At 41.7% G+C, this 21,482-nt stretch overlaps 1 protein-coding gene across 19 annotated transcripts in view; it reads left to right on the forward strand.

The window, feature by feature from the left end:
- The window catches only part of TTLL5 (tubulin tyrosine ligase like 5), a 241,135-nt gene that overhangs the window by 130,259 nt on the left and 89,394 nt on the right, over window positions 1-21,482 (forward strand). For 17 of the 19 annotated variants that reach the window (XM_081048131.1, XM_081048142.1, XM_081048135.1 and 14 more), the window contains one exon: window positions 749-903. The exons of 1 other annotated variant lie outside the window; for it this stretch is intronic. In XM_081048131.1, the coding sequence (XP_080904257.1) occupies window positions 749-903 (155 nt within the window). Of the gene's footprint in view, window positions 1-748; window positions 904-4,715; window positions 4,896-21,482 lie in introns of those variants that run through there. One more of the 19 variants, XM_081048139.1, reaches the window with a different exon arrangement.

The following is a 21,482-nucleotide window of genomic DNA, read 5'->3' on the forward strand; positions in this document are numbered from 1 at the left end:
ATACAAATATTTTAATAATACCTTTAATAATATATTGCCACATTTCTTTCTAGAAAGATTCTACCAGTTTGTAATCATATAAACAGTATAAGCACCTATCACCCCTTGCCGTTGTTAGGCCCCGCATTGTGATTATGGTATACCAGTGTAACACACAACAGTTGTATGTTGTAATTTACATTTTTTTGATTGCCAGTGGAATTGACTCATTTGAAATGTTTAATTGGCTAATAATACTCCTTTGTAAATTGTTTATTGAAGTCTGTGCCCATTTTTCTACTGACGTACATTTTTTTCTTTCTAAATCAATGAATTCCTTTTGTATTATAATTATTACTATTTATAACTATAACTTATTGAACATTTAGAACTTTCAGATAAGGAAACAAGGGCCAGAAAGACTGAGCAGTTTGCCTAGTTTCTTAGAACCTTGCCTGGTTCAGAGTAAATAGTAAATTCTTACTGTTTTGTTATTCATCTTTATGTTTTACAGCACCTAGGACAGTGTAGTGCTTTGCACATAGGAGCAAAATAAATACTTGTTAACGCATGTTGACACTAGCCACCCTCACTCCTGCTCTTTGGTGGGCACAGAAGCCAGCCTCTAATGGGTGCCTTTGTGACCGTCACTGTTTCAACTCAGATGAGTCCGCGTCTCCTGGAGTTGGCTTGATTTTTCCCATATGTTTTTAATGAACCTGTTCGAAAACTCTGTAAAATCAGGTTATTTCCCTCACTTCATTTCTAGGTAACAAACCTGAATTTGGCAAGTGGCATCATAAACAGAAGCAGTGCTTCAACTCCCCCCACCCTTCGGCCTGTCATCAGTCCTAGTGGCCCAACATGGTCAATACAGTCAGATCCCCAAGCTCCTGAGAGCCACTCCTCCCCTCCTGGAAGCAGGTATGTGAAGAGCTGTGGAGCTAACATTCGGGTCACACAGGGACGGCCTGGGTCCTAAGAGAGCCGTTCCCACCTTGAGCTCCCTGCACAGACACTGGCCTTGCCCACTTGTCCCAGCCCTACAGCACTTAACTATAGGGCCTCGTTTTACTTGTAAGACAGTCTGTGGGCAAATCAAATGCAAAGGAAATATCTGATACCGTTCAATAAGTTCACTGCTGGGTGAAAGAACAAGAATTTAGACTATGTTTAACCCCTGCCTATACTTAACATTTTTATATATTGACTTTTGATATTTTTTCTTCATCTCCAGATTCTTTTTATACTTTCTACTATATTGTGTTTCAGTAACTTTGGACTCTTTTCTTTTGAAGGACATAATTTTTTTAATATATTTTCATTTAGATTATATAATTAAACTCAAACGGCCTCCCTGTACAATGTTCGTTTGGGAAGTAGAAAGGAAATTTCCTTTATGTAGTTGAGAAAAGTAGCAGAGGATAAAAGCCAAGTAGATTCCGGCCATAAAGTAAGCCACCTCTGAATGAAAAAAGAAACCACTGTACTGAATTCTAGTCTCGACTCGTATTTTAAATCCCCCTATATAAAAACACGTAAGAAAGGGATTCCCAGTACATCTTGCTTTAGCAGCTATTAAATATGGGTTTCATTGCATCTGTTCCTGAGTCCAACGAGCTAGAGAGGAATGTGACTATTAAAGTGAAGTATTCTGACCAGCTGAGATATTGTTCCCTCCAAAGAAAGAAGCTCTGCCATCGGTGTCCCACCAAGTCCCTCCTCCTTGCGAGCCTTCTCTTAGTCAGCTGACTTCCCTGAGTTGGGAGGGGTGACTGAAGACGTGAGCATAGAGGAAGTACGTTCAAGTATCTCTGGGTCTGAGAATTATTTCTTAAGGCAGTAACTTGGGAAGCAAAGGCTCTGCCCAGGAAACAACATAAACATCAACACATTATATCCCGCTCGGGTACAGTGTTTATCACACCAGCAATCACCGTGGTCAACGGTGCAAAGTATCATCTCAATTGAGAATTACAAAGAGTTGAAGACTAAGAGGCTGGATTTTTCAAGACAGGACATTGTCCCTCAGAGTTCTCTTCTCTTCACAGGAGAAGTCATTGGGTGATTTGTAGTCTATAGTAACCACATTCCTAAAATATAAGTCGTAAAAAAGAAATTCTGTTTATACCACAGAGCTTTATTTTCCATATAAAATATGTCCAAATATTCCATTTTCATTTTACAATCAGAGCCTTGTTTCTATGGAAAACATTTTCACTGCAATCTTGGATATATTATCTATATGACAAGGCTACAGCCGTTTTCCATACTCTAAACAAAGTGAAATAACTACACATTTTGGAGAAGCAGGGTTTTAGCATTTGTTATACTTGTAGATGGAATGAGAAACATTTTTTAAAAAATTAGAAAATAGAGTCTTGTCTTGGTGTAGCACCTGTTAGTGCGGAGGCACAGAAAGATGAAGGGATCTGTCAAGGTCAGAGTCAGAGACCAGAGTCCAGCACTGTAAGTGGACTTCTCCCAGCCAGACTGTGCTTGTGAGCTGTGGTAGAATGGCACATCATACGATTGACTTCAAAGCCATAGGCACCAGAGAGCAGTCCCCCCAAAGTTCCCTACCTCTTCCTTTTCAGTTTAGTTGTACCCACAACAACCCTCTTTTCTCTTGCTCTTCAAGCTTCAGGGCCCATTTTTAGGTCCCAGTCCAGTCCAGTCCAGGATAGCCCTGGGAAATCTTCCTCTGCCCCCAGGTAACCTCTGGTTTCCAGGAAAGCCTGGAGGCTCAGTTTTGGAGTTCCAGTTCTGTGTGGAATTCCCAGAGGTACCTACGCTAAAGCAGCCCTGAGAGACTTCTCAGAGGTCCTTCCAGACCTGGCTGTGTAGTGGGCCCCGCCAGCACTGCAGCAGGCATTATGCACAGCACCGTGCCCCAATTTCTATTTTAACTTGGTAAGTCAATGTTTTGTGGATATTTACTTAGTCTCTTCTTGTTCCTTAGTAGTGAGGGTGACTAAGTTTAATGAATAGGGGATTAGTAGCTTAGAGATGTGAGTTTTTATTACTGATTTTGACACTAAGTGACCCTAAACTATTCATTTAATCTTTTTATTAGGTAAGCATACTTACATATAAACTGGCTTGTTTTGAGAGCTTTTAGATTGCCCTTAAAGCACTTTGATCTCCCTAGAAGTGGGTGCTAAGTAAATAAAAGGTACTCTTACTTGTTCTTCTGCAATAGCAACAGTGGATTCCGGTGCTGATAAACTCTGATAATTCACTAAACTAAGGGCTGTCCTATGAACGGTAACAAGATGTAAAGAGAGTCCATTGCTGGTTGTACTTTTCATCAGGATTCAGTGACTTGGTAGCCACAGGAATGAAAACTGGTGACTCACGAGAACTCTGCAAATAGTGTTATTTTTCATTTCCCTGCGGTATTGCTATTGTTCTCAATTTTATGGATCACACAAGTTTTCACCAGACAACCTTGTTCTTCCCCCGCTTTTGAAACCATCCCAAATGTAGCCTCAGGGCTGTCGTCTCCCATTGGGTCAGTGTGAGCTCAGCCCAGCTCCTCAAATCCCTCGGTTCCTTTGGTCTGTCTGGAGTCCCTGTTCGAGCTTTGTTGTGGGAGAGGAAGGCAAAGAGCCCACGACTTGCCCAGACAGTCTGAGGCCTGGCCATGTAGCTTGCAGTTCCCTAGACACTAGAGTTGGACTTGGCCAGCCATTCCTCTGTTGTTACTTTTCAGAGGTAATAAGTGAGATTAATTGCAGGCCATTCTCCAGAAGAGAAAGTAGTCAGGGCCAAATGCAGTCACATGTTTAGAAGCCTGAGGTGTGCCTCCGAGCAAGGCCAATTTAAACTTACACAATAGAGCCTCCAGGATGCAGGTACCCAGTGTTCGTGACCTCTTTTTCTTAAAGGGATCATGTTCAGTTTCTAGATGCTGATACCTGGGTTTTTAAGCTTTTCTTTAGCCAATGAGATGGGTAGGATTTTGCAAGCTGCCTTTTAATTATCCATTTTCTGGATAATGGGAGCACATGGGGAGTTGTTAGGAGCTGAGAATTGATACGCAGATGCGTCTCCTCATTACTGCCAGCCTCGCATGGAATTGCACCACGTCGGGAAGGAACACTTCCTAGGTGAGGAGCACTCCGGAGGTTGCCTGTGCATCTTTCTTTGTGAGACCTAGAAGGGTTACTGTAAAGTCTTGGCTGCTGCTTGGAATGATTTGGGAAGGACAGGGCCTCAGACGGCTTGGCAGGAACCTGAGGCCCTGTTTTTTTCCAGTCCAGCCCTTCCTTGTAGATCGAGCTGTCAGGGAATCCCACGAATGTCTGGCTTCTGCCCCTTTGTATGTTTTTCCAGCATTTGTCATTGAATTATTTTTATCCATCTCTGGCTTTTTCACACACGCAACCTGAGGATTTGTCTGTTCCTCGATATTAAAGGTGGGGGAGGTTGAAAGCACAGCCATGAGTTTGTTCCTCTTTGTTGTGACAGGGCAGACGTCATGGGCGCAGGTTGCTCGGCCTGGCCGGCCCCCACTCTAGAGAACAGCTGTACGTCAGCTTTAAATTCTGTACAGGGGAGTTGGGGTACTTTGAAGCACCAAATCTTGGAAATTTGGGCCCTTCCCCTCTGCCCTCTTACTCTTCAGTAATAAATTAGAGAGAGTCTGGTACTCTGCTTTACATAATTTTTAGGAATATGTTTTTCAGAGATTCTGATTATAATTTCGCTAATACTTTTCTCCCTTTGTTTAGATTATTTCTTACCAGTGTTGCTGGAGATTCAGGTCTTGGACTTCCCATCTTTTCATTCTCGATCAGCCCTCAGAAATACTGAGTTTGTAATTTTTCTTTAAACAAAATATGTTCTATTCATTTCTACAAGTCAGACATTGTGTTAGATGATAAATAAAACAGAATAGTCCCTGGTCTCGCAGTTTATTGTCCAGGAGGTATCTTCCGTGTTCTCAGCAGGGGGCCAGGTGCTGGGTAGGGTCTGAAAGACTGAAGACATGGTGTGTGATCACTAGTGAGGAGAAGGAGCCATATACACTTGGAACAGTTAGCAGCGGTAAGCAGCACATGTTGAGGAGTTAAATGTTACGGCACAGACAATTAGAAGAAATAGAATCAAGAAGAGTACGGGGTGCCAAAAAAATGTACACAAGTGGACACTTTGGTCAATGTTGCTCAAGCAGTAGTTCCCCGTGATCAGAAGTGTCTGGACGCTGATGGTAACCACTTTGAGCACTTCTTGTCATTGCAGAAGTCAGACGTGACTTGCATTTTTGTCGGTATATATTGAGTACTACAATTTTCTTTTCCCCCCAAGTCAAGTTGTTGTCCTTTCAGTCTTAGTTATGGAGGGCACAGCTCGCGCAGCTCAGCTCCAGGTCCAGTTGCCATTGCTAGTTGCAGGGGGCGCAGCCCACCATCCCTTGTGGGAGTCGAACCAGCAACCTTGTGGTTGAGAGGACGCGCTCCAACCAACTGAGCCATCCGGGAGCTCAGCGGCAGCTGAGCTCAGGGTGCCCTGTTCAATCTTAGTTGCCGGGGGCGCTGCCCACCATGCCTTGCGGGACTCAAGGAATTGAACTGGCAACCTTGTGGTTGAGAGCCCACTGGCCCATGTGGGAATCGAACTGGGAGCCTTCGGAGCTAGGTGCATGGAGCTCCAACCGCCTGAGCCACCGGGCCGGCCCTTGAGTAGTACAATTTTAATACAGTTTTCCTTTATCGAAATGTGTATACATTTTTTGGGCACCCTCTGTATGTAAGGATTTAATCTTGTCACACGCTACAACATGAAGGAATATCGAAGACATTATGCTAAGGGAAATAAGTCAGTCACAACAGCACAAATACTGTGTGATTCCACTTATGAAGCCGCTAAAGTCACCAAAATCATAGAAACAGAAAGTAGAAAAGTGGCTCAAGGGCTGGGGGATGAGGGGAGAAGGAATTAGTATTTAATCGCTATAGAGTTTAAATTTTGAGACCTGTTGTACAACAGTGTGAATATACTTAACACTACTCAACTGTACATATAAAAATGCACAGTAGGTTAAGAATAAATAAAGATAATAAGAAATAAATAGTTAAGATGGTACATTTAAAGTTGTGCTTTTTTTTTAAACCACAATAAAAAAGGAATATGTAAGGTTTTCAAAGAGAGCCCCAAAGTTCAGCAAAAATTATTCACTGACCAAAAGGGTAAGGTTTTGTTTCCATCCTCTGCCTCTGGTTAGGGGAATTATTCTGAACCTAGACCTTTGAATGCTTCTATTATTTAAAAGGTTAAGTTTCTAGCAGAGGGAGCCATCCGCTATTAGAGAGATGGCGTGGGGTACTACAAAGAGAAGGGACTTTAGGGTTAGACAGATCTGGCTTTGCCTTACTGAGTCTGTGACCTCGGGCAAGTTACTCAGCTTCTCTAAGCGACAGTTCTCCCGTCTGTTTAAGATACAGATAATAACACCTACCTCATTATACATAGTTACAAGATTTAATCAAGTTGTGTATGTGAAAGTAGCCAGTATAGTGCCTGGTTTTGGTATAGGTTCTTGATAATAGTTTTTTTCCAGAAAGAAAAAAAAAAAGAAAAAGAAGAAACTTAAAATTGGACTTCCTAGGGATATGGTATTCCTACACCGGTTATTTTAATATCTAGTTTAGAGGAGACTGGCCCTCACCCATGCACGGTGTGCTCCTGGAGCTGGAGCCCAGAGATGTGGCTTTTCCAACTGTGGAAGTGAAGGCATCAGAGTGGGGCCAACACGAGACTCTTCCTTTTTCTTTGACCCTTTTGTTGAAGGGTGACTTCTCTCTACTCAACAGGCCTTTCCTCTCTGCTATCTTCTTCTGATTGTTGAAATTTCCATTGCAGCTTGATGTTCCAGCCAGTAAATACTCATATTTTCCGTCTATCCTGGGGGTCGAGCTTTGGGAGAGCTTTTCTCTGGAGGAGTTTGGAGCTTATAATTTTGTACTTTATCCTGTTATATAAACAACACTCTCTAGCCAAAGAGCACAATCACAAAAAGAAACCACTTGGGGAGGGAGTGGGGGGCTAAAAAAAAGAACTGTTTCATGTTCAGAGTTCTGTAGAAGTAATATTTCACTGCTTATTCTCCTTCCTTCTTTCCCACAGAATAACGTTTACCTGACTTCCCTCCTCCTGAGTCCTAGATCTCACCATTCCTGCCCCTAAGTGAGACATTTCTCTCGCGCATGAGTGATAAAGGCCTGTATTTCTATCTGAAATTCCTCTGTTCCTTTCTTACTCAGCCAGATTCATAACCTCTCAGGGGTCATGCTCTGTGACAGATTCTGCAGTTCCCCATTCACCGAGAGAGCTGAGTGCCATGGGTGTTTGTGCCAAGGCCAGAAGGATGGGGCTTCTGCTTGTTGAAGGAATGTTGGTCAATTTAGGAAACGTGTCAAAGATAGCTGGCTGGACATCATACCAGGGCCGAGGCAAAGTAAGTTTGCGAATGGGCCTAGGATCGGGCCAAAATAAAATGCAGCTCGCTTTGTGGTTTGCCAGTGTAACATTTTCCAGTTTAGTTTGCCTCCTCCCCTGCCCTCACAAAGTATTAAAGATAAACCACCTTACGTTTCCTTAGGATTAACACGCGCGCGCGCACACACACACACAAGTCATTGTTAGAGGCAAGATCCTATCTTATTTAACTGTTCATTTTGTAATTTTATGTGTATCCACAAATGATGATCATTTTGGTTTTAAGAGGCCTGAATGACAAAAATCCACATATTAAGCTGAATGAAACTCCTTTTCTAGAATTAGGAAATTATGTCAGAATTAATTCATAATTCAGTTTAATTTTCACATGGTTTTTCTATTATCTTCTATCTTTCCAAGTTAGCTCTGTTTACCAGCCTTGAAAGAGTTTGGAAAGAATCAGTGGTGAAGAAACACTATATCTTTTTTTCTGACTCTAGTAGAGAAACAGTGATGATTCATTCTGAAAGCTTACTTAATGTTGACTCGACAAATTTAGAAGGAAGGCCAGCCGGCTTCCCTGAACCTTCGGTTAAAGAGCCCATCCTACCCTTCTGCCCATCTTTCTGCTAAAAGACTCAGCATATTACTGGCCAAGTACAACTAAGAAATCAGTGCTTTGAAAATAATCCCTAGGATTTAAGAGGTTAAAGGGAAAAACACAACTCCAAGTATCTGTGTTTTAATCAAAGAAAACAATAGACTTGTAGCGTTTGAAAAGGAGTAAAGGTCCGCTCATCACTGAAACCATTTTGAAGAGCAAAGTTTTGGTGTAGGTTCTAGTTTTGGCATAGTTGTCTGATAGCTCCTAGTTCTCTTTCTGAAAAAGAGAGAGACATAAAATTAGGCTTGCTTAGCATATGGTACTGCTGCACTGCCTAGTGTAGCAGCTCATTTAGATACAAATGGCCATCACTAGTGCGGTGGGATACACAGTAGTAATCATAGTAGGGAAAGCGGTTATACCTAATACGGTGCTGAGGTGTACATGATTTTTATTGTGAAGTATCTCTTTGTTCAAATTTTGATTACAAACCATTAAAATGCTCCTAAAGAAAGATAACTAAGAGAAGCTAAACTTAAAAGGCCATTTAAATGGAGCAAAGTGTTCTTTGGGAGATGCGAATAAGGTTGGAGGTGGGAGGAAGGCAGTATATGAGAGCTGAGGAATTCAAAATGTTGCATCATCTGGTAGGCCCAGGTGTTCATAATAAGTAACAGTAGAAGGCTTGTCCTAATTGGATCATTTTTATGCGTCAGAGGCAGTAAAGGGATGTTTTTTGGCTTTCATGCATTATCAGGCTAAGACTTGTATTAATTTGGCTTCAAAGCCAATAATCAATACCACGTTTGGCCTGGTTCTTAAAAATAAGTTTTACTGTCTTTCTGTGATGAAAATAAAATATGGGTGCATCTCAGTAATGTGATTACAATCTAGAAGGATTTAGCGGAGGAAAGCAGGTTTTCTGGCACAGCAGGTAAGGAAACCATAAAGGGGGTTAATAAATGGGATGCACTTAAAAGCTAGAGGAAATCAAATTATGTTCCGAAACTGGGTTATACTAAGGAGAAATGAGTAGATGAAAGAATCTGCCTATATAGTAGCAAGTATCTTACTAGCTGCTTAAACCCAACATTGACATTTGAAATACAAGCCCCTAAAAGAAGAGTTTTGTTACCTTCTTCACTATATATTTAATATAGTGAAATATTTGAAAAAGCGGAAAGATGAGGCTGCTAATAAGTAATGTTCCAGCTGGGAAATGGCTTCATCTGGTAGTTGCTAAAGCAATATTATCCCGAGAAAGTTAACATACATTTACTCAGTAAACCCTAAAAGCAAGGCAATAGGCTGAACTCTGAAGGTGGGAGACAGGTCTCTGTCCTCAAGGAGGAAAAGTCAGTAGTCATTTAAGTTCTTAATGCAAGGATGTAAAACTTAAGTATGTGCTTAATTGTTGCATAAGAGGATTATGCTGGAAGTGGTACAACTTCAGTAGAGAATTCGATCACTGTGACTGGAGAAGGTGACAGAAACTTCATGGGAAAAAAAGGGTAGATGGGATAGGCAAAGAGACTAATACTTATCAATGAAAACATAATTGCAATTGCATATTTACTTTGTATGTGAGGATCTGTGAGAGGATCAAAGAAATGTAGTCCACACTCCTGCTAAGTGAGAGCTGACAGTTCAGCAGGGGAGTCTAGAGAATAATGCCCTGTGTGTTTTTGCATGTGAAATCCATAGTGAGTGATTAAAAAGGGGCATATAGGTTCAGAGGAGTTCACAGTTTAAAAAGGATACTAAAAATAGGTGGAAAGAGAAGACTGCAGAGGAAGGGTTTAAGGTAAGGTTTAGATTCAAACCTAGATTATGTATAGACTATCCATAGATAGTTGGAAGGAAAGGAGATAAGGGAGAAGACAGATAATGTACATGTTGTTTAACGTGTCTTCAAGGGACAGTGAATGGGAATCAGCCTGGCTCACACAGAGCATTTCTGTTAAAAAATAGTGTGTTTGTCAAAACACTTTGACAAATGCAAGTGAAAGCAATTGAAATCAAGCTGGCTCTAACTGCAAAGGAGATTTTTCAGTTCACGTAACTAAAAGGTCTAGAAGTTGGTATTAGGGGCTTAGGGAGCATCATTATTCATATTTCCTGTTTTCTTCCAGTTCATGAGAAAATGAGAAATTATAGAAAAAAATCAGAGATAGCAAAATATTGGCTTTATTACTGTTAAATCAGGATAAATTGAAGAATACAGCTTGGAAATATGGCACAATTCGACTCCTACCTCTCAAGTTTAAGTCATTCCAATTTATTCTAAAGATTTTCTTTATTGATATTTTGTTAACTTTGATAATTAAACAAAATATTTAAGGAAAAAGTAAAAAGACCTTTTAATATTAAAAAAAAGAAAACCAAAAAATAACTTGGCCTAATTTTCAAGGTGAACACCTGGCTCCACTCTACTTTTCCAGTTTTATTCTTCACATATATGGAATATATGTATATATATTCCAGCTCAGTGGATCAGAAATAAGTATATCTTCCCGTCACTATGTCCTTACATACACCATTCTATAGCACTTACTGCTTACTTACTGTCACTCCTTCATGAAAGTGTAAGTTGTCTCACTCACCATGTATCACAGTGTCATTAAACAGGCACTTAAAAATAAAGACTAAATACTAAATAAAAGAACGAATGAATAAATGGATGGACACCCAGCTCCTCATCTGCATTTCTGCATGTCCAAACCCTTTTCTCCTAGGGGGCTCAGCTCACCTCCACCTTTCTGCGGCCTGCCCAAATCTCACAAGCAGATTTCATTAGGGTTTCTCTTCCTTCTATTCCTCATCCACTGGACTCATGTTCCTAAAAGAGAGAATTCAAAAGAAGCTCTGGCTAAGTGCCTACATTTAATTACTAGAGAATGGATCTTTGTGGCTCCGCCTGCCCTACTAGACTGAATGAACACTGGGAGGAAAACCCTATTTCTTCTCCATTGAGTTTAGAGCTCACATACCCCCTTCCTGAGTCATCAGGTCCTTGTTGTGTCTCCTTTGGACCTTATTCAGTTTTTTCTAGTTACCCAAAACCAAAAGTTCCCTACAAACAAGAAGCTCTCTACAATCTGGGGGGTGGGAGTCGGGGGTAGAGGCAGCATGTGGAAAAAGAAGAAAAGGCAAAGAGCCTTTCTTTCACCATCATTTTCCCCACCCCACATAACCCACAGGAGTCTTAAGAGACGCTCTGAGATGATACTTGCGAGCGAAAAGGCGTCTGCCATTTGGACAGTCCAGATAACTCTCTTTTCTCCAACCTTTTCACCTGGGTTGACTAATAAGTTATAGTGTTTGCTGAATGTGTTTCTGTTATGTTTCATCTTTCTGATGTTCTTTATAGTAGTTCCTCCCTCCCCACTTCCTTCATTGGATAGATTTACTGGCATCCCCTACCTGACTGGTCAGTATGGGGAATACATGTCAGGCCACCATCTCCCTACTCCAGGATTATATATATATTTGCCTCTGCTATTACTCTTACCACTTCTCCTTCTATTATATCATGGCTGTTTGTGTACTTGTCTTACCTCCTGTATTAGATTGTAAGCTTTCTGAGGGTAAACCCTGAGTCTTACTCATCTTTATATTCTTAGAGTTCCCTGTACAAAATACTCAGTAAATGTTTGAATAAGTGCTTTGGTCAAGGCTGTCTAATGTGGTAGCCACAGCCACATGTGGATATTTAAATTAAATAAAACTAAATAAAATGAAAAGTTCAGTTCCTCAGTCATGCTAGCCACATTTCCAGTGTGGCTCGTGGCAACCATACCGGGCAGCACAGACTAGATGGTTGACCCAGAAGGATGTGATAAAGATCCAAACTTGGTCAGTGGATTAAAAAAATACGAAGAAATGAGTTTCTAAGAAAGGCATAATCTTGATTATCCTCTTAGGTTCTTCTGTAGATGTCAAGTCTCTTTTGTTTGGAGCTAGAGATTTACCACAGATGCTGTTCTTGAAGTAATTTGTGGTGCGGGGAGGGGCATTTTCTAATGCCTTGGGAATCTCAACAGCCCCGAGCTTCTGTATTACTAGTGTCTGACCAATCAGAGCTGGGCTGACTGAGAGGAAAGGGCTCTTTAAGCAGATCCCAGCATTATTTTGTTTTCCGAGATATGCCCATGGCTAGATATTGGGTAGAGGTCTTGTTTCCCTATTCTAACCCAGCCCCCAACCCCCCACCTGCTTGGCTAGAAGTTCTGACTTGGCTCATAGAGCTGCTATAGCCCTGGGGAACAGAGCCAAACATGCGGAAGTGGTTACGTGTACTAGCTCCCAGGGAAGCTGTGGCTAGCAGTGGGAGTGGGTGGGGTCCTGCCTGATGGCTTTTCAAAGAAGCCAAATCTTTGAAGTTTTGTTTTAGCAGCTGCCAGGTATGCTGTTTCAGCACTTTGCAGACTCTCTCACTGTGTTCCCATATCACATTTTTTCTTTACTATATGTGCATAGTATACACAGTGGAGCTTGGGAGGGTAAATATAAAATTGTGGAGTAAGTTGCTAAACACAGCCCTCTTGCTTTTTCTTTTTACTATGACTCTGATGTGAAATAGCTGTGGTAATACTCCCTGTTCCCCCTTCAGCTCTGACCCTTTCTAATCACCTGCCAAGACAAAAAGAGTCTTCTTCTATTTTGGGAAAGTGACAATTTTTGAAAAACTGACTCCTACATTTCTCTGATGAATTGGGGCATCTTTCTGAGAATAGACCATCTCCCTTTTCCAAAAGAGCAGATGACACCCCCAAGCATGAACCCTAATACTTTTGGTCTTGGGGTAAATTTCTTGACTATAGATCTCATTTACCATTGCATCTTCAGAATTTAGCATAATGTCAACTGATAACTATTTGTTAAATGATTGCATTTCCAAGTGCTCTGCTATGGGGGAGGGCCTGGGTATCTAGAGCACCCCTCTAAAGCCCCCACTCTAAGCTTTCCGTGCTTTCTTGCTTTTTTGCTTAGTAATCCCTTTCTCCCATCCAGGGAGTCCCGTCACTTAAAACCTTTCCCAGCTGCCCCCAAATTTGCTCCTTCCTCTGAACTCTCCTCTTTTGGAGCAGGGTGCTGCTTTATGTAATTATATTTTATGCCTTTGTTCTTTCTCTCCTGAGGTATAAGTCTATTAAAGGCAAAGACGATATTTTATTCCGACACAAAGAACGCTGGACCGAGAACAGGAAGACCTAGGTGCCAGACCCGGACCCACCTGGAACTTCGTGACTTGGGGGTAGAACGTAGGACAAAACCTTGGCCTAATTTGGCCATGTGAAAAGTGATGATGCCTGGGTTGTCACGGGAGCCCCATGAGATCATATATGTAAACGTGCTTTGTAAACAATGAAGCACTGCACACACTTAGGTCTTTTCAGTATTAATAATACTTACCACGATAAAATAGTAAGGTTTGTTTGTGCTGCCGATGATACACAGGCTAATCTCTCCCAGAGTTGAGGTAAATCACAAGTTCAGTCCCACATTACTCAGCTTGGCACAGGCTTAAAGCATTAAATGGTCCGTTCCAAGCACTTTCTGTCATCACCTCTCTTTCAGTCTGCAGGTTCTTCCTTTCAGACCTGTGGGGTCATTCTTTTTCTTACTAGTCTCCCCTCAGGCTCAGGCTGAGCTCTCTTTTAACCCCCTCAGTTCTAAGCAAGGTTATCCCATTCCATTTCCCAGTTGGGGCTGAAATTGCTGTCCTGGTGGAACCCTTCTCTCCTCAGCGTGGCCCCCCGCCCCCCGCAGCTCTGCCTGTCAGCAACACCAGACCAGGCCCTTCATCATCCTCTCTCTGCCCAGGCCTCACCTTCAGCACAGCTCGGGCTCCCTTCCTGTTCTCCTGGCCCTGCCCTTGCTTTTTTGCCGGGCTGTCCCTTCACTTCCCCCTTTCCATGTCATGTCATCCTGCATTTTCTTCCTTGAGCTCAGACCTTTTTGTGCGGAAAGGCTGGTCCCCCTTTCAAGACTTTGATGCTTGGTACATCTCCACATGCCTGTCACTCAGTCCCATCACCATAAGACATCTCCTTCTCCGAGAAAAGTAGATGAACAAGCACTGCCATGCTTCGTGCTGTCGTATGGCTTGAAAAGTTTCAGATTTTTTTATTTTAAAGTATCTCAGATCTCAACATTTAAATGTTATAATCCAGTGTTTGAGAGCATCTATTTTAGAAGCAGACCAATTTAGATCCCTCCCTTTTTTAGCCGCCTACTATGTTTCCCAGGGCAAGTTCTTTGAGCCTATTGTTCTTATCTCTCAATGAATATAAAATGCCTACTCCTTAAGGATATTCCAAGGAGCCAGTGAAAATTAAGTGACATAAGAAAAGCACTTATACAGTGCTTACCACAAAGTGCTTAGTAAAGGGGAATTATTGTACACATGTCTGCATTATCTGGCTGAACCCTGTTCTATAGGTGTTAAAAATTGAGACCCAGAGAAGTTAAGTGGATGGTGCAAATTCTCATGCCTACCTGGTGCTAAAGTAAGGACTAGAACCCAGGCTTCAAATTCTCTGCCCAGTGACTTGTTGTCTCGATTCCTCCAACTCCTCACAGATGTATCTGTTCTAGTTTCCCTTCTTCGGGTGGAACATAGGGCTGCTCCAGGGACAGGAATGTTCGTTGATTCATGCACTTGTCCCTTCAGCAAACATTGCATGACTATAATGGGTCCAGGCTCTGGGTGGACAAAGACCAGAAAGATGAACTCACTGCCTTATAATGGCTGGTCCAGTGGGTACGAAATAGTCACTGTGAAGAATAGTCACAGTACAGGAAACATGCCGATAGGCATCTTGGGGACTCAAGGAATTAGCTCTGTCAGAGGAGTAGACTTTGCAGAGAACAGATGATTGGGTTCTACATTGGTGGAGATGGCAGAGACTTGTGCGAAAGCAGGGAGGCAGGGAAGAGCGTGCCTGTAGTGCAGTGTTGAGGGAGCATGGTGTGCACGTGGGGGATGGTTGAGGATGAGACGGGAAAGCTCAAACGCCTCATACACCCTGCTAAGGGGATTTCATCCCATTATCTTCCCTTTTAATTATAAATGTCAAAAGAAGAAGTTAGGAGAGGTTTTTTGGTTTTTTGTTTCTGGGTCTTTATACCTAATGTTTCCACTGTCTTTCCCTTCCCCATTCATATTTGGCAGATTCTTTTTGTCATTCTGGATCCAACCCAACTCTGAACCTTACTCTGTACACCTTTTACTGCATCCCACACAGAGGCAGCCTACGTGTCTGTAGCTACTAAATTTATTGTGTTATAATTAGGTTTTCATGTCTTTCCCAACCATCTCCTCTGAAATCAAGACTTATACATCTGTATACCCCTGTTGCTTAGTGCCGTTTCTGATCCTTAGTATCCACTAATTTAATGTATGCTGAATGAATTTAAATATCTGGTTCATAATCACAGACCAGACTTCCTCCTGGGCAACTCGTTAGCGGATGCCTATCTTTGGCATCACAAAAATTTAGATGGATCAGGTCAAGACTTTCTCCTTGAACCACACTCCACATGCTTGCCATCTCTGGGGTCTTAGTTTTGGCTTCCTCCAGTAAGGAACCCTAACACTGAGCCGGTCAGAAACCTGCTATACCAGCAGTTGTCACCCTTTCTGTGTTTGTAACACAATTTCATGTATGAGAACTTTGCCCAACACACTTGAAGGAATTAAAAGACTCAAAACAATACCCAACCCAGTGAATTCCACCCAGTGGAATCAGTATTAAAGTAGAGCAGTAACTCACAGTGTCCATTAAACTGCTACATTTATAGGAGGTCTATCAATTAAGTTCGTGAACTCATCCTAGAAAAAGTGCTTCATACCTCATTGCTGAATATCACTATAGTCACATTTGAAGCACTCCCCTTGGGAAGCTAGGTACTGACGCCAGCGCCTAGTCCACCCTTCAAAGCAATTTTGGAACTCTTTTTCTGGAATGGCCATCAGAGCTGTCATTGTATTACCCTCGATGTCCTGAATATCATCAAACTGTCTCCCTTTCAATATTTCTTTTATCTTTGGGTAAAGAAAGAAGTCATTGGGGGCCAGATCAGGTGAGTAGGGAGGGTGTTCCAATACAGTTATTTGTTTACTGGCTAAAAACTCCCTCACAGACAGTGCCGTGTGAGCTGGTGCATTGTCGTGATGCAAGAGCTATGAATTGTTGGCGAAAAGTTCAGGTTGTTTTCATCCAACTTTTTCACGCAGCCTTTTCAGCACTTCCAAATAGTAAACGTGGTGAACTGTTTGTCCAGTTGGTACAAATTCATAATGAATAATCCCGTTGATATCAAAAAAAGGTTATCAACATCGTTTTGAATTTTGATTTGGACTGATGGAACTTTTTTGATCATTGGCTGACTTCCACTGTGCGCTTTGACGCTTTGTTTCAGGGTCATATTGGTACACCCATATTTCATCACCAGTGGTAACACGGCCCAAAACATCGTCTTGCCTCTCCAAAAGGTCTTGGCAAACTTGGTCTCTCCTTTCCTTTTGTTCAGTGAGCTCCTTTGGGACCATTTTTGCACACTCCTTTCTCATGCCAAGATTTTTAGTTAAGATTTTCCTAACTGTTTCCCTATCGATGTTTACTTGGTCTGTTATGCTTCTCACAATCAGCCGACAATTTTGACGCACAATTTGACGAATTTTTGCAACGTTTTTGTTAGTTCTGCTCATTCCTGGCCGCCTTGACCTCTCTTCATCAGTGAGCATTCTCTCCCCTCAGAAAAACCATCCATTTGTACACTGCCATTTTCTTCATGGCATTATCCCCATAAACTTCGACTAACCTGTCCCTGATTTCACTTCCTTTGATGCCAAATTTAACAAGCCATTTAGTGTTTGTTCATTGCTCTACTTCAAGCTCAGACATTCTCGCAACAGCATACAAAAACACGCAACAACAATAATGCACGCCACTCAGCAAGACACCACCACACATCGCCACAAACAAAGGTGTGAGACACTGATATACCAAGGTTATGAAACCGTACTGTCCAGTGCTGCCAATGTAAGTGCATGGTGGCAAGTTCCCGTATTTCTCACTTGGCTGCCCTTCAGGACTCCATGGCTGTTTGAGTAATATTATTTACTTACTGTCCTGACTAGACTACATATACTCATGAGAAAGCTTCTTCATATTCTCATAGACACATTGTCTTTCGTATCAGTTTGATGTTACATATCACCTCTTACAGGTTGCAAATACATCCTACTGGACACCATTCACAAGCGCCAACCAGCTCTGCGTTCCTCTGACAGACATAGCTGTAACACTGGATTAAAATACGTAGTTAAGCATATTTTATATACTGATCACATTTTACACTCTAAAGAAGTTGTCTCCGCACAGAACAGTGGAGAATCTCTCCAGGCTTTACTTAGTGAAGGGATGTTTGTAACCAAGCAGTGGACCATCGTGGTAGCAGGCCACTGTGAGGTGGTAGTGCTTTCAAGCAAATGTTTCTTTTCCTTTTAAAGTTTGTTATCTAAGTCATTGCTTTAATTATCTATTGCTGCATAACAAATCATCTCAGAATGCACTGGCTTAACATGAAAAGGCATTTATTATTTCAGTTTCTGTGGGTCAGGAATTGAGAAGCAGCTGAACTGGGTGCTTCTGGCTCAGGTTCTGTCCTGAAGTTGCAGTGAAGGTGTCCGCCACGAGGGCTCCAGGCACCTGCAGGCTTGCCTGGGGCTGGATGGTCCGCTTCCACGCCGGCTCAGCCTCACGTGGACGATGAGTTCATGCTGACTGTTGGCAGGAGGCCTGGGTTCCTCACCACATAGGCCTCTCCACAGTGCTGCCTGGGTGTCTTCATGACATGGCAGCTGGCTTCCCCCACAATGAATGACTCAGGAGAAAGACAGAAGCCACAATGGCTTTTATGACCTAGCCCCAGAAGTCATACACCATCATTTAAAAGAAACTTTAATTTTAATTTTGGTTAAATACACATAACATTAAATTTACCATTTTAAACATTTTTAAGTGTGCAGTTCTGTAGCATTAAGTATATCATGACCCTTCACTTCCAGAACTCTCTTTGTCTTGCAGAATTGAAACTCTGTACCCACTGAAAAACCACCTTCTCATTTTCCCTCTCCCAGCCCCTGGCAACCATTTTCCTTTCTGCCTTATGAATTTGACTAGAAACCCCATATAATTAGAATCGTACAGTATTTGTCTTTTTGTGACTGGCTTATTTCACTTAGCATCATGTCTTCAGGGTTCATCCATGTTGCGGCATGGGTCAGGATTTCCTGTATAGACCACATTTTGTTTATCCATTCATCTGTGATGGATACCTGGGTTGCTTCTGCCTTTTCGCTGTTGTGAATAATGCTGTTGTTAACATGGGTGTACAAAGCTTGTGTTCCTACTTTCAATTTTGGGGGGTACACTTTTCAGAGTGGAATTGCTATATCACGAAAAATTGTATTTTTCTTAAGCTTAATTAATGCACTTTATTTTTCCTGTATAACTATACCATGTGGTGTCCATAGCTGGAGCCGGGGCCGTCTGCACAGAGACTCTAGTATTGGTCTTTCCTAGACGGTTAATGAATTCCTAATAGGGAGACTTGTTCAATATGGTCTCTTTCCAGAGGTTGGGATGAGCTATCTATAAGTCTTGGATATTAATCCCTTGTCCGATACATGATGTGCAAATATTTTCTCCCATTATATAGGCTGCTTTTGTACTCTATTGATAGTGTCCTTAGATGCATAAAAGTTTTAATTTTGATGAAGTGAAATTTTTCTATTTATTTTTGGTGTTGCCTGTGCCTTTGGTGTCATTTCCAAGAAATCATTTCCCAACCCAATGTTCTGAAGCTTTTGACCCATGTTTTCTTCTAAGAGTTTTATAGTTTTAGCGCTTAACATTTAGGTCTTGCAACTCCGCTGTCATTTTTGCCGCATGCTGTTGTTCTCATATGTATGAAGTAGAGCTGCATGCAGGCTCTGTTCAGCGTGGGAGGGACGCACGCAAGGAGACGAATACCAACAGGTGGGGATTGTTGGGGGCCGTGTCAAAGATTCGTTCCCACCATAATTTAGGTACATAAGATTCGAAAGTTAAGTAATTCTATAAGGTTTATAACGAAAATGGGAATCCCATGCCCCTTCTCTTCTCACTGCTACCCCAGACTCACTGCCTTCAGTATTTTCTTTTTTTAGCTGTTTCTTCTATTATTCACCTTCATATTTCTAAATCATATGTTTATTCTTTCATTTGGGGCTTTTCATATTATATATCCTTTATTAACTTCCTATCAGAAGATGGAAGTTTACCGTTCTTGGACAGTTTCCTGCTCACTCCAAACTCTCTCTCTCTCTCTCTCTTTCTCTCTCTCCCCACTTCCTCTAATCGTTGCATTAGATGCAACATAGTATAATTATTGGTTAGATCAGTGTTCACTGTTTTCATTATCACAACTATGCCCCTGGAAACTTTTGGGCCTGTTAATCATCATTTCTTCTGTCCAGTTTATTCATTTCTCTGTCATTCTGTCTGACTTTCTGGGGACTTCCCTTAGTAATTTTCTGTACTATCTACTTTTCTAAGTCTGACTTGGTACATGCTGTAAAGTTAAGAAGTGTTGTGAGTTTCAAATTTCTTCCAGTTCAAAATAGTTTATACAATGCTGAATCAAAGGGGGGGGGGGAATACACGTATATACATATATGTGTATATATATAATTATAATAATATATTATAATGTAATAGTATATATAGTTGTATATTCCTATTTCCTATGGACTAAAATATTTATGTCCATACTTTATAAAATTAATTGTACAAGTTCTACACACATGTAGCCACATCATAAAATACTCTAATAGAAATATATACAGATTCTGAGGAAATAAAGTCCCCTCCTCAGAGGTAGCCACATGAAAAGGTGGATTTGTATATTTTTCCAAGTATTTTTGTGACTTTCTTTCCCCTGATGTGTCCATGTTTTCTCAGTTTGTTCATATAAACTTACTTCAATATTTTTATCCAGTATGTGGTTTTCCAGAGTCTGAATGTACCCTAACTTATTTTACCATTCTCCTATTAAAGAGCACTAAGTGGTATCCAGTTTAGGCATCTGCACGGAAGACCTTGTACATATATCTTTGTGCGCATGTGCAAGCTTTTCCATCGGATGCTTTTCAAGAAGTGGAATTCGTTGGATCAAATGCTATGCATACCATGAATTCTTATAGATACTGCCAAATTGGCATCTAAAAGGACTGTACCAACCTACCCTCCCATCTGAAGGTGCCCTTTTCCCCACACCCTGGCCAGCATTGCAGGTGTCCCCTGATCCATCTCTCTGGCCTCTGGACTGTCACTTAGCCCTTTCGTACAAATTCTCTCCTGTTTTTACTGCTGATGGAATTAGGACTAGACCCTGTCTTTAGATACATTACTTTAGGGGTGCTTTATTTTAGGACAGGAGTATAACTGAGATAGGGCCGAGAAGCAGGAAGGTAAAGGGTTCTTAGTGGGCTCTTTCTTTTCTTAAATATCAGTTAAGCCTAGAAAGAACCCCTGTGAGTCAGCTTCTTTCTCCCACACTACTTAGGTGCTTTTCTCTCCTGGTTCTTTTCTTTTCTTTTTTTTTTTTTTTTAATGATTTCATCCAAGGAACCTGACCCTTCCCCCTCTCAGTAATGAATAACCAGAAAAGTCACAGAACCCAACAGATTGAGTGAAGGAAGCTTAAGGAAAATATTAAAAAGAAAGAAAAGTGTTTGATGTACTTTTAATATAAAACGTGGAAAAAGTAGAAAAAGGGTGGGGGTTGGGGAAAGGAGGGAGGAGAGAGATTATTCACAGTAATGGGAACCAAATGTTGGCTGGGAAAGCTGCAGCATTCTCACACTCTTCCTGTAAACCCAGCGGCTTTTCAAAGTGATAATAATGGATAGCCAACAGCACAGGACACGCCTTAACCCTTCCGTACCTGCACAGCTCCTTCCAGCCAGTTTTTCAGAGGTGATGCATGGAGAGTTTTGTGTCCCTTCTACCGTGATAGCCAAAAAGAAGGAAGGTGGAGGCAAGTAGTAGAACAGTAAGAGAAAAACTGTTTGCTGAGACACCTTAGAGAAACGCCTAAATTTCTCTTTCTATGTTAGGCTTCAATACTGGACCACGAGCACCCTGCTTGGCCAATAAATTACCATGTTTGAGTGATGTGATCTTCTCTTCTTGCTATCTAAAGGAGAACTTAAAAGGAGACGAGAACCCCCATGTGACAGACAGGCAGTCTCTCTCCATCAGTAATAATTCCACTCCACGAAACCCTCTGTGGAGCCTGCAGTCCTTTGGGTGCTGGCCTGGAAGTATGTGTGCCCCTCTAGGGGGGGCTCCATCCTTTGTTTCTCTTGAAAGTCCACACCTGCCCCTGTAGAACTGAGATA

Source organism: Rhinolophus hipposideros, assembly GCF_964194185.1.
Source record: "Rhinolophus hipposideros genome assembly, chromosome: 5".
NCBI lineage: Eukaryota > Metazoa > Chordata > Mammalia > Chiroptera > Rhinolophidae > Rhinolophus > Rhinolophus hipposideros.